Source organism: Toxorhynchites rutilus, chromosome 2 (genome assembly GCF_029784135.1).
Source record: "Toxorhynchites rutilus septentrionalis strain SRP chromosome 2, ASM2978413v1, whole genome shotgun sequence".
In the NCBI taxonomy this organism is placed as follows: Eukaryota; Metazoa; Arthropoda; class Insecta; order Diptera; family Culicidae; genus Toxorhynchites; species Toxorhynchites rutilus.
In genome coordinates, this window is record NC_073745.1 from 182,243,119 (window position 1) to 182,270,049 (window position 26,931).

At 38.1% G+C, this 26,931-nt stretch overlaps 1 protein-coding gene across 2 annotated transcripts; it reads left to right on the forward strand.

Annotated features, from left to right (window-relative positions):
- The first annotated feature begins 402 nt into the window (after positions 1–402).
- LOC129770774 (uncharacterized) lies at positions 403–25,355 on the forward strand. 2 transcript variants are annotated; one of them, XM_055773832.1, is made up of 4 exons: positions 403–677; positions 14,290–14,499; positions 14,565–14,815; positions 24,670–25,350. In XM_055773832.1, the coding sequence occupies exons 1-4, from the start codon at positions 621–623 to the stop codon at positions 24,782–24,784; spliced, it is 633 nt and encodes a 210-aa protein (XP_055629807.1). In that variant the 5' UTR covers positions 403–620; the 3' UTR covers positions 24,785–25,350. The 2 variants fall into 2 exon arrangements, with proteins under 2 accessions (XP_055629807.1, XP_055629808.1); XM_055773833.1 differs by lacking the exon at positions 403–677 and adding an exon at positions 1,903–1,971 and having other exon boundaries at positions 24,670–25,355.
- The last annotated feature ends 1,576 nt before the right edge of the window (positions 25,356–26,931 follow it).

A 26,931-nucleotide genomic window follows, 5' to 3' on the forward strand; every position in this document is an offset into this window, starting at 1 on the left:
ATAAAAGTTAGAGCAAGAAAACAGTTTTTTTCATGATGACCCTAACGTAACTTAGAAAAAAGATTCGTATACGATATAAAACGATATATGGTTTCCTAGAATTGCTTCAATATTCAGTATTGGCAACAGAAACAAAGCAAGAATCGCTGCGAGCTGTTGTTCTATCGACAGCATTTACGTTGCGACCTTGCATATCAAGCAAACTGAATTGAAATAGTGCACTCTGGAAGCCCCACACAGGTACGCATCGTCCCGAGACGGTATTAGATAACTGGTTTCTGATTCAGTGTACATATTGTTGTTGTATTCAGCTCAGCTTGCTTTAGACGCCAGAATGATAAACGATCTCCGCTTCCAGAAATGTGGTTTTAAGTTCTCACAAGTATCTCTCAGTTTATGATCTCTACGTCAGTACACAGGTCTACAAGCTGGAGATATATCAAGAGATGAGGGATCATTGGCCAGTTTAAATTGAGAGGATATTCGTTCGCAGTTCGCCAATTCAATTCATTCGTGATTCAGACTTTGTGGTGTTCAGTTGTGTACTTTAATATTTCTACTCAATTAGTGTGTTAAGTGTTTAGTTATATTGTCTCATAGACTCGCTGTGTTCAAAATAAATGATGAAGGTGCTAATTGCTCTAGGGATTCTTGGATGCCTCGCTTTGGCGAATGCTGTGAGTTCACTCGAATATCCGTTTAATGATTCGCCAAGCCCCGACCGAGGTCAATTGGAGTAAAATAAAATGTATGACACCAGTTGAATAGAGCAAAAAAGAGTGTCTCGTGTGGAACGGACGCGTTATAATAAAAATGAGAGCATTGTCAGGGCAATTTAATCCAATTGACGCTCTGTAAACAAAACGTTGTGAAGCTCTGAAGTGCACTACTGAGGTGCTGTTTCCGATGTTAGTTCTACATTTTATGGTCTGATAATGGGTGCTGTGCGCTTAGCGATGCACGCTTGCTGATATTTAGCGCCCTGAGAAGAAAAAAAAATGACGCGATTGATAGCAGCCAGCAGGTGCGAATGATTCGCATCTAGTGACGAATAATTGATTGGAGAAAAACAGTACCATGCGCGGAATAAGTTTTTTTTTTACAACAGAGTATTCCAGCACTTTAAAGCTGTGCACTAGACAATGGAATATTATTCATTTGAAATTGTGCAATGAACACTAAATTAGATTGCATTAATTTGGATTAATTGGATTATTAAACTACTCATCCAGAATAACATTCGAAACGCTGTAAGCGATTAAGTTGAGGTTCTGCCGTCCGGTTCAGTCTATGTTCTTTTTTGGTTTGGCAAATATTGTTAGATAATAAATTTTAAAGTGAAAAGTTACAATAAGATAGTGAAATTGCAAATTGAAAGGAAAATTTTAGATTTAAAATTCTACGTGTTTCCTGCTGCTTTGAGGTATAAATACAGCCATTCCATGCCAAACTGATACAGTGGTTCTCAGATTTCCGCGAAAACTTGTAGTTTTGTTCCTTATCGCAAAATATTAAACCCGTTTTTTTTTAATTTTTTTTTTGGGTGGCCGAAAAATTAACTTTTTCCTCTTTTGTTCAAAAATGACTTTTTGAAAAAAAAAACCATGACTTTTGCACTACTAGACACATTTAGATGAACGACATATCAAATTAAAGCCAATTAGCCAAAAGTAATTTTTGGAGAAAGTAATTTTTGGAGAAATGATTTTTAGGGCCATCGGGTAACTTTGAAAACACTAAAGTTAAAAACGAAAAAAATGATATCTCTGATTCTTGGATAAGTTGCGTAAAAATCCTCAGCTTTCAAGAAAAAATATAAAAAATATAGCGCCCTCTAGTCCAAAGCCATGTAAACAATAAAAAACGAAACGTGTTTAGTTATGTTGTCTCATAGTCTCGCTGTGTTCAAAATAAATGATGAAGGTGCTAATTGCTCTGGGGATTCTTCGATGCCTCGCTTTGGTGAATGATGTGAGTTCACTCGAATATCCGTTTCATGATTCGCCAAGCCCCAACCAATGGTTAATTGGAGTGAAATAAAATGTATGACACCAGTTGAATAGAGCAAAAAAGAGTATCCACAACCAATTCAACCAATAATTGCGAAAAATCAAATTTTTTTGATCATCTGAATCGGTCTAGTAGTACAAAGGTTATGAATTTTAGAAAAAAATAATTTTTGGAAAAAATGCGGAAAAGTTTATTTTTTGGACCATTCTGAAATGGAAATGAGCATCCTAATGAAAACATGAAAAATAAATGTCTTATATTTTGCGATAAGGAACAAAACTACCACTTTTAACTAAAATTTATGAACAAAATAATTTTTTGGCACGATTGTGATGGCGATTTCAATTTTTTTAAATAGTAAAATCAAAAAATAATGTTTTTTTTTGTTCATGCGATAGAGAGCTGTATAACTACATCGGTTGAAAAGTCCCGGGATTTTTTAAAAGATGGCGCCACTGAAAATGAACAAGATTCATTTCGAGAGGTTCATCTGTCACTAGCTTATGTGTGAAGTTTTATGACATTTCGTTTATTTGTTTACAAACTACAATTGTGTATGTGTCACTACCTGAGCATTCGTTAAGAAAATGTAAAAAGAGGAATATCGTATTTTGATCAAACATTGTTTTTTGATGGGAAAACTGCTTAACAATCAATGCAGTGGTTGACGAAATGTTATTCTACTTCTGCTCCTTTGAGAACAACAGTTTATCGGTGGTTTAGTGAATTTAAAGTGGGCCGTACAAGCACCGCAGATGCGCCTCGCTCTGGAAGGCCAAAAGAGGCTACGAATCCAGATATCGTAAAACAAGTGCATCGACTCGTTTTGAACGATCATAAAGTGAAGTTACGCGAGTTAGCTGAGGCCGTAAGCATTTCAAAAGAACGAGTGGGATACATTCTGCACGATATTTTGGACATTAAAAATCTATCCGCAAGATGAGTGCCGCGTTTGCTGACCGTCAACCAAAAGCAGCGGCGCCTTGATGATTCAACAGCCGGTTTGGCGTTGTTGAAGCGTAATCGAGTGAACTTCTTTCTACGTTTTGTGACAATGGATGAAACGTGAATCCATTACCACACTCCTGAATCCAATAGGCAGTCTGCAGAGTGACTGACAAGCATTTTGGAGACTTAGACATTTCGTACTACAGAAAGGGAATCGAAATGTTGGAAACTCGCTATACCAAGTATATTGCCCTCGAAGGAAACTATGTTGAGGAATAAATACAGCTTTGCCCATAAACGATTGTTTTCATTGAAAATCCCAGGACTTTTCAGCCTATGTAGTATTCCTGAAAAATCAACTTTTCGATTTCTCGATTTCTTATCTAGAATACCCTCTTATTTAAACCTCGGTTTTATCGTTTAGTTCTTTATAGTATTTAGTATTTACTAGTTTAGTATTTAGTAATCATTTTCTAATGATACTTTAATACAGTCAACGTTGGTGAATTGCAAACCTTTGGTCATTGAGAGCGATTAATTGTTCAAACATTAATCGCTAGCAACGACCGAAGGTTTGGCTATCCTTAATGTAAACAAATGAATTTATCTAATGCCTACTTAGGATTCTATACTAAGAGTGTTATAATTTCCAAAAACTATTTTAATGGCAGCGTTTTATGTATCTGGCTTTTTGGCATATTCACCACGTTTCGGCAATTGTTAGAAACACCGAGTGGTTAGAGTCTTACATTATCATGCCGGGTGTTGGTGTTCGATTCCCGTTCTGGCCGGGGTATTTTTTGTTAAAGAGCTTGCCCCTCTGAATACATTCAAGGCGTGTTATTTGGTTTAAGAAATCTCAACTAAGTATTTATAAATGACGTCAATAAATACATACGTTGAGACGGCAGAAGTTCCACAGGGAACGTTAACGCCATTCAAGTAGAAACAATAATTCTTTTGATAACTTTTTTTTTTTCGATTTTCGTGATCTACGCCTTTGTCCGTGAAAAGACTTAAACTTAGACTTAGGATTATTTATTCGGTGTATGCTACAACCAGTGACGTAGTGTAGTGGCGAAGGGGACGGAAGGGGATCATGACAAGTATATTATGTTGTAAAAAAATGATGATTTTGAATGAATGTAACCGGTTATTACTTATGGTATTATCTAACGAAACAAGTAGTAGCTTTCCGTTAATTTTGCGGATATATCACTGATATAACCCACTCCTATTTTTTGGGTGGGGTGGGTGGTTTTAGGTGGGAAAAGCTGCAGATTTTGATAACGACAACAACAACTCAACAACTGGAAGGTCAGGGTTTAGTTTTCATGAAATCCCGTTCGCAGGCTATCGATCACTCCAACCATGCCAGGATCGAATGAGGGTGTTCAGCATTGTTGAGAAAGCAAAACGAAAAATCCCTATTCATAGGGTTTGTAGACAACTCTTTGGGCTAATGAGGACAACATGATTTTGCTAAGGATCTGCGATGTGTGGCCTTCTCCTACCAGAAGTTTCAGATTGGATGTGTTGTCCGTTCTTCTGATGAATTGCACTACACTAGATCTAGTTAGATCTAGCACAAATTATTTGCAAACTGAAGGACCAACTCTGAGTAACGTTGTGATCAGATCGCACTGTAATAATTTTTCTCGCTGTTGATAGAAACAGTCTAGACGAAATGGTCATTAGGAAGGTTTCATTAAAACCCACCGATTAAAAATTTGCTACTGAAAGGAGAATTTCTCTTAAGATGAGTAAACCAGGTGAAGGACTTTCCGGGCCTGGTCCAAAGATGGAAGAGGGAATGTTGGAGTAAATTAGTCATTTTCATCGGGACTTACAAGAACAGTCAAAATCGTCCAAAAAGAAGCTGACAATTTGGAAGCAATTCAAGTTCGAAACATGTTATGAGTACCTGACAGCGAAATGAAAAAGTCGATTTGACAAATTGGCAACTATGAAGTTTCGGAAAGACAGCTTTTGCTAGTGATACCAAGACTTCGTAGACATTTGAAGGCCGCTGTAATCAATTCTAATGATGTCATTAATGAGATTGCAATGAATCTGTTACAGTTCATCACTAGGAATCGGTTCCAAATCGTACAGTGAAGCTGTTTCTAACCGTGTACGTTTCTGTGGCATCTTGTGGAGAGGCTTATTGCTGCGCATTCCACTGAGCCCGCAACAAAAGAGCGAAAGCTCACTTAACGAGAAGTATTTATACAACATCGGTGTCGGTCTCAGATCCCAAATATATTTATTTGATAAGATTTATTTGAGTTACATTTCGACATCCACAAATAACCCATATTTTATTTATTTTCTTATTTTGTAACTATTTGAATTTTCTTTCGAAAACGAAAATTAAGTATTATAGAGGGGTGACACCCTAGTAACTCACCCCGGGTGTCACCCGGTCACGCCACACCACTGCACAATGGTCCAGGAGATGCATTTATGTGGAAATTAGCATTTTGCCCCAGAAAGGTCGGTTATTTAAAGAGATAGAAAAAAAACTTTGTTCTACAACGATGTTTTAAATAACTGGGACTACAATATTGTCGAACTATGTTTAATTCTATCTATAAAGATAAGAAACTTAGATTTTTTTTTCATCGACAATTATGGTCCCCCTATTTTTGATATCATGAAAATGAGCGTGATTACATGGCTTTCTTTAACCGACGAGCTGAGTTTCCACGATTTCAACATTATTCGCCTCGATCGAAATGACTCGTTTGGTGGCGTACTATTGGGGATAAAAGAATGTCACTCCTTCTACAGAGTCACTCTCCCATCGATGACAGGCATTGAAGTTGTCGCTTGCCAGACACAAATCAATGGCAAAGACTTTTGCATCGCCTCGATATATATTCCTCCAAGAACCGTGGTCGGCCGCCATCAGTTTTTTGATATCATCGAGGCATTGCCGGAGCCGCGGATAATCTTAGGTGACCTCAACTCCTATGGAACAGCATGGGGTACACACTACGATGACAGCCGTGCCATGCGACAAGTTCAACATGACAGTTTTAAATACTGGGGAAGCAACTAGGATAGCCAACCCTCCTGCACGGGCAAGCATGCTAGACATATCTCTCTGCTCTTCTTCATTATCCCTGGATTGCACATGGAAGGTAATCCAAGATCCTCACGGTAGTGATCACCTGCCAATAATTTCATCGATCGCCAATGAATCAGGATCTCGTGAGTCAGTCGATATTGCTTATGACCTCACGAAAAATATTGACTGGAGAAAATTTGCAGAAATAATATTTGAAGCACTTGTTTCAATGCATGAACTTCCTCCACTCGAAGAGTATAACTTTATATCGAGTTTGATTCACGAAAGCGCACTTCATGCTCAAAAGAAACGTGTTCCTGCTACCACTTTCCGACGTCGTCCTCCATCACTTTGGTGGGACAAGGAGTGTTCAAAGGTCTACCTTGAAAAATCATCCGCTTTCAAATAATTCAGGAAAACTGGATTAGTGGAATGGTTTCGAAAGTACCAAGCTCTAGAAGCCAAACTAAAAGGTTTGATTAAAGCAAAAAAGCGAGGATATTGGTGGAAGTTCGTCAATGGTTTGTCAAGGGAGACAGCTATGAGCACTCTTTGGAATACGGCTAAGAGAATGCGTGGCTGGAACCATACAAATGAATGTGAGGAATACTCTTACCGTTGGATTTTCAAATTTGCAAGAAAGGTTTGTCTCGATTCCGTTCCTGCACAAAGCGTCGTACGCGACATTCCGCTCCAATGCGATTATGAGAATTTTTCGATGGTTGAATTCTCAATTGCCCTCCTCTCATGTAACAATTCAGCTCCGGGGTCGGACAAGATTAAATTCAACTTGTTGAAGAATCTTCTCGACTTGGCGAAACAGCGTTTGCTGAACTTGTTCAACAAGTTTTTGGAGCTGAATATAGTCCCGCATGACTGGAGACAAGTGAGAGTGATAGCCATACGAAAACCCAACAAGCCGGCTTGCGATCACAATTCGTATAGACCGATTGCAATGTTATCCTGTATTCGTAAATAGTTAGAGAAAATGATTCTACTTCGTTTAGACAAGTGGGTTGAAACGAACAATTTGCTGTCAAATACGCAGTTTGGCTTCCGCCGAGGTAGAGGGACAAATGATTGTCTCGCGCTGCTATCTTCTGAAATACAAATCGCATTTGCTCGCAAAGAACAAATGGCTTCCGTTTTCCTCGATATCAAAGGGGCATTTGATTCAGTTTCCATGGAAATTCTCTCAGAGAAACTTCATAATCATGAACTTATGCCAATTCTGAATAATTTCCTGTACATCTTACTGTCAGAAAAGCACATGTTTTTCAATCATGGCAGCTTGAAATCTTCTCGATACAGTTTTATGGGCCTACCACAAGGCTCCTGCCTAAGCCCCCTCTTGTATAGTTTTTACGTCAATGATATGGATGATTGTCTAATTAGAAACTGTACGCTTAGACTACTTGCAGACGATGGAGTTATTTCCATCACGGGTACTAATCCCGCCATTCTGCAAAAATCCTTGCAAGATACCCTGAACAATCTGTTCACGTGGGCTCTCAAGCTGGGTATCGAATTCTCTATGGAGAAAACCGAAATGGTCAGGCACTCGATGTTTTTCAAATACCTTGGAGTATATTTTGATTCTAAAAGTACCTGGGGAATACACATTGCGTATTTGAAACAGAAATGCCAGCAAAGAATCAATTTTCTCCAAACAATAACCGGAACATGGTGGGGCGCCCATCCAGGAGACCTCATTCAGTTGTACAAAACAACGATATTATCAGTGTTAGAATATGACAGTTTTTGCTTCCGATCAGCTGCCAGGATTCATATTCTCAAGCTGGAGAGAATACAATATCGTTGCTTGCGTATAGCCATGGGGTGTTTGCATTCGACACATATGAGACACGATGAGTCTCGAAGTTTTGGCAGGAGTACCCCCGCTTACTCTTCGGTTCACAGAATTATCCTACAGATTTCTCATCCGTTGCAAGATCATGAATCCATTGGTGATTGATAACTTCGAAAATCTACTCCAACTGACTCCTCAGTCAAGTTTTATGTCTTTATACCATGAGTACCTTACCCACGACGTGCACCCTTCGCCAGGCATCTCCAACCAAGTTTGCTTCCCATACTTTTGCAATTCCTCTGTCATTTTTGATCTGTCCATGCGACAAAAAATCCTAGAATACCAGATCACCTACGCTCCAATGTTATTCCGTCGATATTTTCGGAAAAATATGGGAAAGTTGGATCTGATAAAATGTTCTTTACTGACGGTTCATACATAAACGGGTCCACTGGCTTCGGCATCTTCAATGAAAATTCCAGTGCCTCTTTCAAACTCAAAGATCCTTGTTCCGTGTATGTCCAGAAATGGGTGCGATATACTATGCTCTATGGATCATTGAAACACTGCCCATCGACCATTATTTTAATTTTTTCAGACAGTCTCAGCTCAAAAGAGGCAATCCGCTCAATGAAAGTTGATAAACGCTCATCTTATTTCCTAACAAGAATAAGACATCTATTAAGTGTTTTGGTCGAAAAATTATTCAAGATTACCTTAGCATGGGTTCCCTCTCATTGCTCGATTCCGGGGAATGAGAAAGCGGACTCGCTAGCTAAGGTGGGCGCTTCAGAAGGCTCACTTTTTGAAAGGCAAATTGCTTATAACGATTTTTTTCACATTCCTCGTCAGGACACACTCGTTAGTTGGCAGCGCATGTGGAGTGAAGATGAGTTCGGTCGCTGGTTACACACGATTATCCCTAAGGTTTCGACGAGTGCTTGGTTTAAGGGATTGAATGTAGGCCGTGATTTCATTCGCGTGATATCTCGGCTTATGTCCAATCACTACAACCTAAACGCGCATCTCTATCGCATTGGGCTCGCAGCAATGAATCTTTGTGATTGGGGCGATGGCTACCACGACATTGAACATATTGTCTGGTCGTGTATCCGGTTCCATGCTGCTCGCTCTCAGCTCTCTAGAGCACTGAGTGCACAAGGCAGACAATCGGATATCCCCGTCCGGGATATCTTAGGTAGCCGTGATCCTGATCTTCTGCTTCATCTATACCTGTTCCTCAGAAACGCCGATGTCAACGTTTAATGATGCTTCCTTCGTTGTGTCCCTGTTTCATATCCCTCCTATCCGATCTATAAACTTTTACTTAGTCGCGACAATACATACACACACTCTTTACAGATACACAGGCCAAAGGTTGTGCAGTCCACTGATCATTCAACAAGAGCCAAAGGTTGTACCGCTCATGAAAACTCTACACGAGCTGATGTTTGTGCCGGCTCGTGACCATTCTATCCTGGATTCCTCGAGTCAAGAAGACGTACCACGCTAGATATGGGGTACATACTAGGGGGGGCGTTGCTGATTAATGGTCAGCTGCATCCCAATAGGAAGTATCCCGTGTCGGGCACACGTACAGAGCATTGGAGACAGCAACATCACAATTACAAAACCACTTGTAATACTAACCTCGAGCCAACCGCGAGTAATCGATTACATATTACTAACATAGTTGTAAGGCAAACACTGTCAAAATATCGAACTCCCGGATCCGTTAGGCTGGCGCCATATGAGCCTTAATAAAAATATATATTTTTGGATAAAAAAAAATGAGCGTGACTTACAACTTTTTCGAAGACAGTTTTTCTCTAGAGAATAACTGTCGAGCTCCAAATGCTAATTTCCACTTAAATGCATCTCCTGGACCATTGTGCACTGGCTACAACTTTCATCTTTTCCTCAAATTTATGGATTTCATAATAAAAAAATCGTTCCTTCATAATATTTGACTGAGTTGATCAGAATAAGTGTTACTCTAATGGCGCTCTATGGGTAGAACATCCCAGCCTTGTCATTTCAAACATATTTCTACGACTTTTTCAGTATACACTATACTATGCCTCATCACGTATTCTGGTCTTTTTTCTCTATAGCAATTTGACTACGCATTAGTAGTCATAGATAAATATCGTCGGTGATAGAATCATGCGGTTTGAGCAGCTTGTGAATAATCTCCTAACGTCAGCACGTAAATAACACATGTTTCACTTTATTTGCAATGAACCGACTTCACATGGCTTCTCTCAAGCCTTTTTACATTTTTTTTTATTTTGGTTATTCGATCTAAACACATACTGTTGCAGCTGGCTGTTCGATGTACAGTAGAATCCCGGTTATCCGCGGAATAGTCTGGCTAGCTCGTTGCGAATAACGAAAATCACGGATAACGCAATAAAGGACTAAAAATGAGTGCGAAACACGAAAAAAAAGACGGGTGGGTAATGTCGGGGACATAACCGGAGTGACGTAGGACTATACAAAGTGGACATCTTTTTTTAAATATATATTTTGAATATATTGTTTTATTTTCTTCTCCTACCTGAAAAATGGTTTAGTTTACTGTTTACTCTATATGAATATGTTGATGGTTCTGAAAAGAACCTTTGGTGTTGTGTTTTTGTTATCACTCGATATTCCCATCTTGTTCGGTTAAACCTTCCTGTTTAGCTATTGCGTTTGCCACTCGCCACAGCTTTCACAGTTGGAAAATTTCTTCCCAACCAGCTTGTGACATGTTGTTCAGTAAATTACATTTAATGCTACGTGCCGGAGAAACACTTTGCCACTCACTGAAACTAATTGTTGCCTTGATGAGCGCCGAACCGAAGCTGCTCTGTTCTTGATGCGGGTTTTCTGATTGTCGTGAGCAGCTATGCAAGCCAACTCGAGCACTCCGACGGCCGAAACTCTATAATCGCTGTTATGGCGGGTTTACATTAGGGAGATATATAGCTATAGATGGATTTATTCACGCGAAAATAGGTGTAAACGGGTGAGAGTAAATATGATACACTTATTCGAGGTATATATAACTTGAATAAATTCAGCATATGTAAACGCTTGTGAATTTCTCACTGGTGAGAAATCACTAAAGTTGGATGCAGTTCTACTTCAGGTGAATAAATTCACCGAAAATATGAATATATTCATTATAGAAGTTCACGCTAGTGTAAACGGTTGATGCGATTTCTATAAATATCATCATATTTCTTCACATGAATATATCACTAGTCTAAACCCACTCTTAGGTATACTGGTGCTCCGGCACCAATCCATTCGGCCTAGTTACCCTTGCGGAGTAATCAGTGAATGCGACCAACAGGGAACTGGAGACCTGCACGGTTCGAGTGAGACTTTGCCTTTCCCTTAACTTGTCCTCCTTTGTTACGTCCACGATGCCGATGCCGTACCACCACACGGGTTTACGGTTTGAAAGAAAATAAGATATTTTTTGGGGTCCGCCTGAACACACTCACAGGATAGAGAAAAATCGGCAGACTCAGCCAGAGGGGCGAGTCCAACGAGACGAACGAATGAGCGTTAAAAGGGAGCGATGGCAAAAAAATACATTCATTACGATTTGTTCGCTCGTTGGCTTCACATGCAGGCTAAAAAGGGTCCTTTTCAGGATCACAAAATTATCTTCAATCTAAAGAGTTTATTGTTTTGTTATCACTCGATATCCCCATCTTGTTCGGCTAAACCTTTCTGTTTAGCGATTGCATTTGCCACTCGCCACAGCTTTCACAGTTGGAAAATTTCTTCCCATCCAGCTTGTGACATATTTTACAGTAAATTACATTCAATGGCACGTCGCATTACCACCACTCAGTATCGGATTGGAGGTAATTTTAACCTGTAATTGAACATTTGCGATGACAGTGGTACAGTGTCGACTTTCAATGTGGGGTCATAATTTGGACCCCGAAATCTATGTATACAAAAAATGTCCAACTAAATATGTCGCATTACAGGTCCGTCCAATTAGCTAAATGTCGAGATAAGTGTAAATTACTGTACTTTCAATCTAGAAGCAATTTAAGAATTGGTGAAAATCAATAAGTTCAGAACAACTGCCAAATTCACATTCATCATATCCAGGCAAACAAATTATGAAAAAATCAATTTGTGTTTTATTATTATTTTGGATAATGTTTTAGAAAGCATTGAACTGTATTCCCTAAACTCTTTTTTGGAAGTTTTAATGGCCCTGAAAAGCGCCTTGTTTTATGGAATGGTTCCAATTTAGAAAACATAGTACTCGTGGTTTTGAAAAAAAACCATTTCGAACGCCCTCGATGCCGCCTTGTTCTGGTTTTGCCACCAAAGCAGTTTGTATAAAGAACAAACTTTTTTCTTCTGCTACCTGATGCCGTTTTGCGATTGCGTTTGCCACTCGCCACTCGCTGCAACTGCCTGTTGTCTTGATGTCCACCGAACCGAATGTGTTCTGTTCCGAATGCGGGTTTTCTTATCGTCGCTAGCAGCTTTGCCAGCTAACTCGATCACTTCGGCGGCCGAAACTATATAACGTCGGCTAGGTGGACTGGTGCACTGGTACTAACGCGCTCGGCCTAGCTACCCTTGCGGGGAACTCCAGATCAACACGGTTCGAGCGGGATTTTGCCTTTCCCTTCACTTTTCCTCCTTTACCATGTCCAGATATGGCTGCTTGGGTTGGTTTGTTGATGTGTTGTGATGCGAACCGATGTGGTGTACGGTTTAGATGAGAATGATCGTTACGGCAGCGGAGCGGGAATTTTTAAGCTGACTGGCTGGCTCGAGAATTACGCATGTGTGAGACTGCGATCAATGTTTCGTTCATTTTTTTTCTTTTTCCTTTTCAATCGTGCTTCATTCTATTTCGCTGCTGCTCTAGTTGCCCGTTTTGGTCGGTACGATTTGAGGAGCACAAAATGGACCAATCAAAAATGGGCACATAGTGCATTTGGACAATGCTTGATATTTCACAATTATTCAATTATTTATCTCAAGAAAAATGAGATGTTATTCGTTATGATAGATGCGTAGATATATTTCCTATCAATTGATGCAAAAACCTTTACGATCTATTGAGAAATGCTCGAGTTATAAGCGTTCCAAATCTTGCATTTTTTTCCTACTTGTTCAGTGCCTAGATTTCCATTTCACCCCCTATATCTTCCGGTTAGACGTAGTCCTACGTCAAAATTCAGCATGGAAACTATGTTTTATCAATACAGAAATCATTAGACTATCCATCTACAAGGTCGTGTACACCAGTGATCAGATAATGTGAAAGCCACGACCAAAACAAAAATACATGAAATTACCACTCACTGACACATTCCGGGAAGGCCTATGATTTACTATGGAACTCGCTGTCGCGCATATTCCGCACCGCGCTCGCAGATAATCGTGGTTCCACTGTATTTGTATTTTAATTCATGCGAAACTCGAATTCATCATATTCTCATTGCTTGCGAACGTGTTGCAACTGTTGATCGATCTATGTTTAAAATTGGTGCCAATTCTGATTGTTTGTGATTATAATCTATCTGAATAATTCCTACGTTTTTTGTGGTTCTATATATTCTTCGTCCAATCCTAGTCCGTTAATCATCGAAATCATTGTTTGATGGTAATTGCTCACGGTAATTTTTCGCTGCACTTTCCTTTTCAATAAAACTTTCCATAAATAGTATTTAGTTGGAATAATATAACTCATTTTTGATGCGATAGAATGGTTTTCTGTTTAAGCGTTAACAGTTTGTAATACATTGCATATGACAGTTAAAACAAAGTACTACTGAATATAAGTACACTTGGATTTGAGCTACGATGGTGTAGTGGTAAGCGTGACTGTTTTGTCTTTCGATTTGAAACATGACAGGGTGAGTTTATTGTATGTGATGAATTTCCACATGCATTCCGTCAGCCATAGCGGTCAATCACCTTGACGAGTCATTTTGGAATAACACCTGATTTTTTCTTAGACTTTTCTTCCGAAACAAACAGCAGAGAGCATCCTTTCTCATGCGAAATGGAGCAATTTGGCGATGAAAACGAATAGAGCCAATTGTACCTGTTTTAAAATTGAAAGGTGGAAACAGTAGAAAAGAACGAGATATTTCGATCGATGTCGCAGAACATTCCGATTTAACTTAACCCAGTTGAACTAAAATATCTGTCGAATATGACTCTGTTTGAAGTGAAAGGAACGAATAAAAAATCAATTGCATTTTTTTGGTTTCGAAAATGACAAGCCTTACGTGTTGCATTGATAACTGCGAATATATTTCGTAAAGGGCGGAGTCTTAGTTTTTGAATCTTGAAAAGCAGCGATGATTAGAGTATTTTCTCGGTGTGGTTTGGCATCATATTGAATCATCTCAGTCAGACATTTCGATATTTCATGGAATGATTTCTTTAAAATTACCCCATTTAGGAGCAATCAAAAAAGGCGATAGCATTCCTGCAAGGTACTTCTGGCGTGTTGGGTAACATAACACTCTCCCAACCATCCTGTACCGAGCCCGTGTTCATAGAAGTGAGCGTCATTGGACTTACCCCGGGCAAACATGGATTCCACATCCACGAGAAGGGCGATTTGAGCGACGGTTGCGCCAGCACAGGAGGTCACTACAATCCAGATAAGGTGAGCATTAAAAAGTTGTTACGCAATCGTTCGAATCAACACCAAGGCAATGTCTGTTATTTCAGGTGTCTCACGGAGCTCCCGAAGATCAGGTTCGCCATGTTGGGGACTTGGGAAATATTGTCGCAAATGAAGCTGGAATTGCCAAGACGTCATTCTCGGATACCGTTGTTTCACTGTTTGGCGCTCGTAGTGTACTCGGACGGGCAATCGTCGTTCATTCGGGTGTTGACGACTTGGGAAAAACCAACCATCCGGATTCACTGAAGACTGGAAATGCAGGCGGTCGCGTTGCTTGTGGAGTGATCGGAGTCCTGTAAATATTTAAAGATCACTATTACTATTATTATTTCGTGTTCTTTGCTTCATTTGTGTTTAGTTATTATTAACAAATTCGATTGTAATACGTCATTTTGTCTTTTTTGTGCTGTTGAATTTTATCATTAAATCGTTGCCACAAAACTCCAACGCTTATTTTTAATTGCTTCCTCACACTACATGTGAAACTGGTTTCCGTTCAAGTCATTCCATCGTTAAAGTGTATTAGGTGGTTCAGGGAGAATAACTTACTTGTTCCTGGTGCTCATTTATTTTTTGTTGGTGGCATGGTGAAGACTGGTTTATAGATTAATAGTATGAGAGAATGCTCTACACGATAAATACAAGGGCAATTATGTCATACAAATCTTATAATGATGATTGTGGAATTATTAAAACGCGAAATGTTTCTGTGAGATCTAAATCTGCCTTCTGATTAGTTGTACCAAGACTCGGAAAAATAATTGAATGCTGTTACTATTCCGACGTGAAGCAAATCGTGACGGGTGATAAAAGATGGCTCGAGTTCAATTCTCACTCCCAAAATTCTTCCAAAAATGGATGTGAAAGTAACGACCCAGTCGAAATGTGTTGAAAGTCACTATATAGAGAAAAAAACAAATGGCTCGTTTACAACAATGTTGATTGACATTTTCTTGGGGTACGCGCAATGAACTCTCAAATCCGATATTCTTTGAAGAATATTTCGCTCTATTTGTGTAAGGATTTCTGTATTATGAGCTTCTATCAAGCAACAAGTTCTAATTCCAAGTTGAAAGTCTTGCCGCCGTTTGTTGAAATTTGTGTTGTGGCCATCTGTAGAAAAGCTTTTGTCTCGATCATTAAACTTACTCTACACATAACAACACCGCAACATTTTTTTTCTTGTTATAATATTCAAGTGCTCAAATCCCACATTTGAGGACAATATCATCAAACTTCTAATGACTTTTAAATGCTCGGCATATTTCGAAAGAAAGTACCGTTCCGAATCATATTTCGGACGCTTAAGGCATATGATGCAGGAAACAGATCTAAACTTTATGTACAGGTATTATTTGGTAGATATTTTTAATAAATTAGTTCAATATGCTCTCGAGCTTTCTACTTTGGTAGCTATTTGATTGAAAACATAATAAAATCATCGAATGAAATGCGTTTCAAATGAAGCGAATAAGAGTCAAACTTCGGACACTAAATCAAATTTCAGACAGATTGAATTCAAATTTCGGACACTTTATGTTGTAATTTTATGGACGAAAATTACATTACACTTGATTATATTCTATAGTCAGCTGCGAAACACTTACCAAGAAATCACAGTAAACTGTTAACGATGATGAGAACTGATGAAACACGGGAGAAATTTTAATATTTATGAACGGGTAAATTCTACGTGCTCACGCAAAACAAACGTCAAACACAAACGATAGTGAGTGATGTTGTTGAATTTTTTTCCTACTATGTGATAATTCAAATGTTATTCTCAAACGAAGTGAGAGTGAAACCAAGGGATCACTCTAATGAAAAAATTGTGATATTAAATTTATAGTTATATCAGCAGTGCATGAAGCATTTCAAGATATTAGAACAAAGTGTCCGAAATATGATGTTGTCCGAAATATGATTCAGAACGGTATATTACTTTGAAACGCTCTGCAGCTTCAATGATAGCTTGGATTTCTTTGACGCCAAGGGAAAAGTTTTTTAAAATACTATTCAGAACAAATCTCTTTCATTAGATATTGTAAAATTCGATCATATTAGACCTGACAAAATAAAAATTAATAAAAAAAGGGATTTTTTGTACAAAACCAGCTTAGAAGTTTTGTTGCCGCAGTTTGCCACGGTTGTGACTACATGCAAAATTTAGGTAAAAACATAAGCTTTCGTTGTAGTGCGAAAAGCGATAGCCATATTTTTTTTAATATTGAAATTTTATCTAGAATTCAATTGAATTAAAATCATAATAATTTATTGATAAAAAAAAAGACGGGTGGGTAATGTCGGGGACATAACCGGAGTGACGTAGGACTATACAAAGGGGACAGCTTTTGTTAAATATATATTTTAAATATATTGTTTTATTTTCCTCTCCTACGTGAATACCTACCTATCTACCTGAAAAATGGATTAGTTTACTGTTTACTCTTTATGAACATGTTGATGGTTCTGAAAAGAACCTTTGGTGTTGTGTTTTTGTTATTACTCGATATCCCCATCTTGTTCGGTTAAACCTTCCTGTTTAGCTATTGCGTTTGCCACTCGCCACAGCTTTCACAGTTGGAAAATTTCTTTCCGTCCAGCTTGTGACATATTGTACAGAAAATTACATTTAATGGCACGTCGCATTACCACCACTCAATGTCGGATTGGAGGTAATTTTAACGTGTAATTGAACATTTGCGATAACAGTGGTACAGTGTCAACTTTCAATGTGGGGTCATAATTTGGACCCCGAAATCTATGTATACAAAAAATGTCCAACTAAATATGTCGCATTACAGGTCCATCCAATTAGCTAAATGTCGAGCTAAATGTAAATTACTGTACTTTCAATCTGGAAACAATTTAAGAATTGGTGAAAATTGAATAATCGGAAAAGTCCCCAACTATCAATAAGCTCAGAACAACTGCCAAATTCACATACTCATCAGATCCTGGCAAACAAATTATGAAAAAATCAATTTGTGTTTTATTATAATTTTGGATATTATTTTAGAATGCATTGAACTGTATTTCGTAAACTCTTTTTTGAAAGGTTTAATGGCCCTGATAAGCGCCGTGTTTTATGGAATGGTTCCAATTTAGAAAACTTAGTACTCGTGGTTTAAAACAAATCATTTCGAACGCCCTCGATGCCGCCTTGTTCTGGTTTTGCCACCAACGCAGATTGTATAAAGAACAAACTTTTTTCTTCCGCTACCTGCTGTCGTTTTGCGATTGCGTTTGCCACTCGCTGCAACTGCCTGTTGTTGTCTTGATGTCCACCGAACCGAATGTGGTCTGTTCTGAATGCGGGTTTTCTTATCGTCGCGAGCAGCTTTGCCAGCTAACTCGATCACTTCGGCGGCCGAAACTATATAACGCCGGCTAGGTGGACTGATGCACTGGTACTAATGCGCTCGGCCTAGCTTTCCTTGCGGGGAACTCCAGACTAACTCGGTTCGAGCGAGATTTTGCCTTTCCCTTCACTTTTCCTCCTTTGCCATATCCAACCATGGCTGCTTGTGTTGGTTTGTTGATGTGATGTGATGCGAAACGATGTGGTGTACGGTTTCGATGAGAATGATCGGCAGCGGAGCGGGGATTTTTAAGCTGACTGGCTGGCTCGAGAATAACGCATGTGTGAGACTGCGACCAATGTTTCGTTCATATTTTTTCTTTTCCCTTTCCAATCGTGCTTCATTCTATTTCGCTGCTGCTCTGGTTGCCCGTTTTGGTCGGTACGATTTGAGGAGCACAAAATGGACCAATCAAAAATGGGCACATAGTGTATTTTGACAATGCTTGATATTTCACAATTATTCAATTATTTATCTCAAGAAAAATGAAATGTTATTCGTTATGATAGATGCGTAGATATATTTCCTATCAATTGATGCAAAAACCTTTGCGATCTATTGAGAAATGCTCGAGTTATAAGCGTTCCAAATCTTGCATTTTTTCTTACCTGTTCAGTGCCTAGATTTTCATTTCACCCTATATCTTCCGGTTAGACGTAGTCCTACGTCAAAATCGTGTCACAGTACTCTGTAAATGATAAAATATAAATTTGGGCTAAACATCACAAAATTTATCATTAAAAAGTTATAGAAAATAAAACGAAATTGAAGAGTCAAAGCCCTTGAAGATAATGATGAAAGCCAGTAAAGGAATTGTTTCATTCTCATTATTCATCACAATGATTGATGGAAACTGCGTCAATTCCTTAGTAAATACAACTTCTGCGCAACATTGCAATGCTGGTAAAGTTACAATATCGGAGTTTAACATCGTTGGATACGTTGCTTTGAATGCATGATTAATATTTCATATCGGCTGGGATTCAAGCGCTGGCGAAAATCTGGTTTCGAAACATATGCCATGCCACCAAAAAAATCAGGTAAGAACAAAACGGTATTTCAGCCCAGCAATACCAATAATACCAATATAGATTATGGAATTTTCACATCTAGGAAAGCTTCAAAACTAGAATAGGTCTCATCATTGACAACCCAAAGCATGGAGGTTCTGGCAACAGCAATGATGACAATATCTCCCGTAGGTTTTGTGCGAGTTCCGAAACAAGTTCACCACGTTTCCAATAGTAAACACTCAATTTGAAAAGGAGAAGAATAATTGTAAAAACTTCCAGATGAAGTAATGTTTCTATTGAGGAAAACAATTGTTGAAGCAGGAAAAAATGACGATGAATCTGCTAACAGTTATGAAGAAGTTTTTTGCTGGGCCTGTTTTTGTATAAAGTCGTCCCACTGTGTACCGTGGTGTCATCAGATGTATTAAAATATCCTCTACCACCTCATGAAACATTCTACATATTTTATAAATACGCTTAGGTACCTACTCTATCAAATTCATTTTAACAATCCTATTCAATCTGAACGAGGAAAGTCTCACCCATATATGGGTGACGGGGTGATGAACGTGTTATAAGGTGCAGCAACAAACACATTTTTTTTTTGCATGGAAATGAATGCTTTACGAAGATCGTTTGAAAAGTCCGTGCAAAATCAGAGAGAATGCACTATAGCTTCGTAAGCCTCGCTTCTTTCCATTTTATCTCGATGCACTTGCACAAGAGTAAGGGTATATAAGCTGCTGCCCTAATGACGCACCTCCATTAAGGGACGAGTGACCTTTGGGTTAAAGTCCCTTAAAACAAGAACTGACTAGCTGACGCACCGCCATTCTTGGTGAGACAACGATTGGTGAACATCGTTTGCTGGACGAGCCTCGGCAAGGGATCGATTGCCTTTCTCAAGGCTCGAGAGTGGGGGAGTAATGGAAAAGTAGATTTTTCGCCAAGGGCCTTTCTCAAGGCTAGCGACGTATGAACTGCAAAAGTTTAAAGTCTCTATTACGCAATACTTACCTACCTACGCACCTCATTTGTTTTGAGTCGACTAAACTGAAAAGTTTACCTTCCAACGCACCTCATTCAGTTTCAATTCAACCGTGAACCAAGCAACAACAAGGGAAACAACTAACAGGGCCCGAAATCTCTGAAGATGAAAAATGAAAATCGATTCTTCTCTAAGTAGCTTCGCTTCAACTAGAACTACTTCGATATTCGCCGTCAACATGATTTGACGTGACTAGAAAATGAATTGACGAGCGTTAAGAGCGAGGATGACTGACGAACTATTCTAGTCAATGATTATTCTAATTGACATGACTAATGAATACAAATCTGCCTCTTCATTCAACTGACTTCAATCCACACTCCTTCTCCCCCTGACATTAATATTGTTACCCCCGCGTACACAATCTTATTTTTACGTCCATATAAAGTAAAACGAAAGCTTGATTTTTGATGCAAAAAAGTAGTTTCACCATTAATGGACGGTTTATTGTCTACCTTGAATTCAAACCAACAAACTCAGTCAGTTATCAGGTAGAAAGGTTCTCGCGTTAGTATTAGTAAATAGCGTGCAAAATAGGGTGCAGTTTGGGAGAAATTCTGAACAAAATTTTAGTTCACTTTGTCTCCGAGTTCAATTTTGTGAAAAAAACATACAGAAAAACGGGTTTATGATAACAAAATTCACAAATTTGTCGGTGGCTTCGAATACAACACTGCACGCTATGTTATATGTGTGAGTAATTTTTGTGTGTGATACAAACAAATCTAGCTCACCTGTAGTATATGTCAAACCACGTTGACACTAAGTTTACGGGACGCGTCATTTTGGCGCATTTCGAATTTAATAAGGAAAATTACAAAAAATGGTTGCATTTTTGTTTTATTTCTTGATGACTTTTATCCATTGAGAGAGGTAAACATATATTGGAGTCTATTTTCTTCAAAAGTGTTGAAATATCGAAATTCTTTATGTGGTATACCTATCTCTACGGATATGCGTGAATTTGACATGATCGTAATGTAGACAAAATTTTGTGTAAACATGCGAACACCAGTAATATAGGGTTGGGGAAGAAGAAATGTCGTATTTCTGATCGAAATTTGACGCTTTATTTAACATACTTAAAATTATCCAATTTAAGTCAAATATGCACCATTTTGTTCACAAACTTGTTGCCATTTAGAAGGCAATTCGGCAATTCGGTCTGAAAGATTTTTTTGCGTCAACTCGTGTGGCACCCATACATCCAGCTTTTTTTGGAATCCAATCTTCTGCAAATGGTTCCAAACGGTTTTATGGTCTATACCCAGTTCCTGGCCAATCGAGCGAGTGCTCACATGCCGGTCTTCTTGGATGATTTCAACAATTTTATCGGTTTCCACGACGATTGGCCTACCAGTACAGGGTGTATCTTTGACAGCCACTACACCAGAACGAAATCGATCAAACCAACGCTGTGCTGTGCGAATCGTTACAGTATCCATAAACTACACGATTTTTTTCGGCCGCCTTCGTTGTAGTTTTACCTCGCGGGTAGTAAAAACGTAAAATGTGGCGAATTCCTTGCTTGGTGGACTCCATCTTTGACGCGCTATAACTTGAGACTGAAAAGGACAATCACAACACTGTCAAAACGACACTTGTTGCACAGATTGTCGTCTTTAAATAGTCGTATAGTATGACCCGATGCGATAAGTGCAACACAAGATATGTTTAAGTGTTGCCATATATTGACAATATACGACTTTTTTTTCCCCAACCCAATATATGAATAATATATAAGACTGTACCGACACTTCGATCCGCTATCTCCGTTATCCGATTTAGTAATCTCAAATGAACCTTAATTTTACATGTTTTTTCTTATAGTATATAATGAAATCACTTTCTAAATGTTGTTATACAGTCATTCCATGCCAAACCGATAAAGTGATTCTCACACTTTCATGGTCGTTTTTCTTCTTATTACAAAATATTAGATCCTTATTTTTTTTCGTTAGGGTAACCATTCAAAAATCAGTTTTTTTTCCCAAAAATTCATAACTTTTGAACTACTGGCCCAATTCAGTTGATCGATATACCAAGTTAAAGCCAATTAGTTGGTCTTTTTTGAAAAACTAAACTTTCAAAAAATTAGAAATTATTTTCTGTAATTATCGATTGTATTTAATTTTATTTTGTAGTTCACATGGTCTCGGCACCAAGGGCGCTATATATTTTTGTTTATTTTTTCTTGAAAGGATTCTTCAGGATTTTTCACACAACATATCCGAAAATCAAAAATTTGTTCTTTTTCGGTTTTGAATTTTGATTTTTCAAAGTTAAGCTATGGTCCGGAAAATAATTTTTCTCATTTTTTCAAAAAATCATAAAAACTACCGATTCAAATAATCTATATATTGAATTGAAGTCAATGAGCTAGTCTTCTTCGAAAAAATACACACTCATTGGATTCTAGTCGCATAGATTTTGGAATATTAAACGAAGACTGAAAACATGTTAGCTTTGGAAAATCATAACTTTAAAACAAAAAAATAACACATCTCTGATTTTCCGAGATGTTATGTGAAAAAACTTTCAGGAAAAAAATGAGAGAAAAATATTGCGCCCTTGGTCCCGAGACTATGTAAACTATAAAATTCAAATACAATCAATGATTGAAGAGCAAAATTCAAATTTTTGCAAGTGTTATATTTTTTAAAAAAAGACTAGGTAATTTAATTTAATCTGTTGATCACCTAAAGTGGTCCAGTAGTTCAAAAGTTATGAGTTTGAAAAAAAAATCATTCTTGGAAAAAACTGATTTTTCGGACCGAAATGGGTCTACGGGTCTAATATTTTGCGATAAGAAACAAAATTATCACTTTTCCGAAAATTATGAGAAACACTACATCGGTTTGGCATGGAATAGCTGTATATGTGTGCTGTGTCAAAATGACGCGTGTTCGTGGAGATAGGTAAATAAGAAACGTCCGTAAACTCAAACGTCGATACATGCATACATGATACATGAGAGAGAGAGAAACGAATTCATTTTGAGGGAAGTCACTTCAAAATGCAATGAAGTCCATTTGACGGCGAAGAATGAAATGAAATAGTCGAGTCGTAGAGAGAGATAGCGACTAAACTCCCGACTGGCTGTTGAGTCATGTTGACGGACAAACTGCGTGAAGGAGCCAAAAATCATTTCCAATCGAATACGAAGGGGAATTTCTTCATATGCCGCTCTTCAACTATTCATGAACTATTCTACAGTATTTGTTGATCATTTTTTGAGTAGACCTCGAATTTTGATAGAATACAACAAAAATAGCTGAAATAAATGAGAGTGCGGGTGGGATCGACGCCTTCAGAGAAACGAATGAAAACTTGTTACAATAAATTTCAAAGTATTGAGAGGCTATCTTTATACTATATTTTATGTGAACACTTTAAGAGGGGAGAGGGGGGATAATGGCAGAATTTTAATGATAAAAATGCTATTCATATATTTCAAAATGCTTTTCATATATTTCAACTGCAAGAAAAAGCTGTTCACTGATGTTCACCCCACAGCTTCCTCTGCTGATACACTCTTAAGTTTTCGGAACGAATGGTTCGGATTCCGGTCTAGAAATTTCAGTCAGCACTTGGAATGGATGTAAACGTAATGGAAGGATGTTTCACGTTTCACGTTTTCTGGCCAATTCAAAAGCCAGACGGTTCTCAAGATCAAGCAGGTGATGGACAAATTCCTGCTCCTGGTTCGGAGTAAACATGAGGGTTTTGATTTCAGCTTGAGTGAGACTCCACGGGAGATGTGCCAATGAGTGTTGAAACTCTTCCAGGCTTTTTTGTTGACATGCCCTGTTCAACGTTTGTTTTGGCTATTTTATCAGTCCAGCTCTGCCGTATTGTCTTCCAAATATGAACACGAGGCATCTACAAAAAGGACACATTTTTCCCGTCAGTGAAGCACAAACCAGGTGTCGGTTTTACCCCAACTGAAGCTGTCGGTCTTATCCCGAATAGACTCGAAATTTCGAAACTAAGTTTTCGAGCATCTATAAGCAACAATACCACCTACCGTCTCACAAAATACTCTGAACAATGATCTAAGATAAATTAGACTCACAAAAATACAGAATTTTCCAAACTTTGTCGACTAAAACACCTAAATTCCACTTAGAAAAAAATCAATAATTTTTCATTAATACAAGATAAATCATAACAAAACAGTTCATTAATACCATAAAGACATAATTTAAAACAAGATTTGATTACTGAAATACTCATAAATGCTCCGAAAATCCAAGAAGATTCATCACATGATATTTTATATATTCTAATAAGGTTTTTTTGCCGGGTTGTTTCCGTTTCGAGAACTCCCAAATAGTCTGTCTTGTCGCAAATAAAGAGTCCGATATCCGGCCTCGCAGCATGCCGGATATCCGGTATCCGGCCAAACTGCTATCCGTTTCATCTCTAGTAAAACACTGCAAATATCTAGTAATGCTACGAAGCTGTAGTTGAATGAAACCGCAGAATTCGCTGAATTCCGGAATGTATTAATATTCATGTAATAATTTAAATTCATCTATAAAATAGATACATTTTCAAATTATGATATTAATTAGAAAATACTTGCCAAAATCGCAACATATTTCCTCCCACATTCAATTAGGTAATGTCTCATTTGGTGTAGGCTTACATTTTCAATCTTTCCATGCCATGTAGTGCTTCATTTTCCATATTCAGCAAGTTTTATCGCTTTTGCTGTTTCCAGATCCCCATTCGATGAACCCGAGGAAATTTGCAGCAGCGGTCAATCACTGGTTAGGCCGACGTTGCTAGGAATACTATCAGCAGCTTTCATTATCGTGAGAGCCCTTGAAAACTAATTCAACAGCCGAGAAAGCCGGAAAATCAATCTTCGGAAACATCAGCGCTGTCTTCGAACATTTACCACCATTAAAGCGAATGACGGGCAGTTCATTGAACTGTATAATATCCGAAAGTTTTGGTTCCAAAAAGCTACTGCTCTCCATTCACGAATACTTTCTGCCCTTTGTCGTCGCACCAAAATGTCCAAAGCCAAGGATGAAGTGTTTTTTCGCGTGAATGAACTATGTATATTATATGTACATACGTATAGTTAAACCTGATGCTATTTGCTTTATTTTATTCTAGAGTATATAAAACGTTAAAACTGTGAAGGAAAGTCTCTTTGTTGTTTGCTTTTCTTTTCCCGCTAGGATCACCTGATGAACTTGAATCATTATTTGAATTAGCACCCAAAAGAAATCATCTAATCTTGCAATGGGTTGAGAACTATGAGATATATGCATATATTTATTATATGTAAATGTGAGACAGTCATATAGCTAGTCATATATAGCCCATGGCAATGGGTGACATTGAATTGTATTAAATATAAAAATCAATATTAGGCATTAAATATATGAGCACATTTCAAAAAATTACTATGGTTTATTATTCTGAGAAATTGCATAAATAACCGGTATTTCTTAATTTGCATTTGTAATGTCAGGTGATGGCTCTTAAATGGCTCTTATCCGAATGAAGATGTTCCATATATCGGGGTTTTGAATAAGAGCGCTACAAAAGTTTTTTTTAATAAAACAAAAACGGTTTTGGATATCAATGAAATTCTTTATTCATGTAATGTCATTATGTATGGAACTCGATTTTTTTGCATGTCTACCACGGGCACGCTTGCAGAAGTCCAGACGCTGAACACAATTTTCGACGGTTGTATACTTGAAGCAAAACGTGCTCCTGTGGCCGAGTGGTTAGCGTCCCACATTATTATGTCGGGGGTTCGGGTCCGATTCCCGTTCTGGCTGGGGGATTTTTCATCGAAGAAATTTCTTCCGACTTGCACTGTGGTCACGCGTATTCTAGAACTTGCCACTCTAGAATACATTCAAGGCGTGTTATCCGGCATAGAAATCTGAACTAAGTACTACTAATAATAAAAATGACGCAAGTGATACTTACGCTGAGAAGGCAATAGTTCCACTTGGAACGTTAGTGCCATGCTTGAAACATAAATCGGCCGATACTGCTGCAATTTCACGTTTGATATTCGTACGAAATTCATCAATCGTCGCTGGTTTGTTGACATAGACCATAGACTTGACGTAGCCCCACAAGAAAATAGTCTAACGGAGTCAAATCGCACGACCGGGGCGGCCAATTGACTGGTTAATGTTTGAGTTTTTTGAAAATCGAAAAATCACCCAAAGAGGGAGTAAAGGAATCGGGGTTCTCGAAAAAAAATTTTGATGCCAAATGTCTTAAAATTGCATGAAACGTCGAGATCTAGTGTCATCTCGAATTTTTTTTTTATCAAAAATCGACACTCTGGGAATACGAAACGAAACGTATGGTTTTAGGTACCAATAAAAATAGTTATCTCGATTTTTCATTCGGAACTTGCTGCGGAATGTTGATTTGCACGATAAAATACCCTTCGCAAAATATTACCTCATTCGAACTTCATTTATTAGTGTCACAGACGTAAAAATTTGATTTTTTTTAAACGAAAGATTACCGAAAACCGAGGTTTCCGAAAAAAAAATTTTGGTGCCAAATGTTTTAGAATTGCATTACTCGTCTAGATTTCCTGTCATCTCGAAAAAAAAATTATCAAAAAAAAATTTTTTTTTGCCCTTGGACGTTTTTTCGTCTGAAAAGTCGAAATTTTAAGGCATTTTGGCATCAAAACATTTTTTTTTAAAACCCCGATTTCCGGTGATTTTTTCGGATTTTAGCGATTTACATATCAAACGAATCGGAAATTCCCTAAGATTTGTTTGATATGCTATAAATTACAATCCCATAGTATGTATATGGTTTAAATTGATGAAAATTGGAAGTATTAACATTTCCTCATTCATTTGTTCTATCCATTTGTGTGCTTTCCCGAACAGAGCTGTCAATAACGAGCAACTTATCGACGAGCAACGATGGGAAAATCGTAAGATGTAAAATCTCCATGAATAAAGGAAAAGAAGAAGAACGA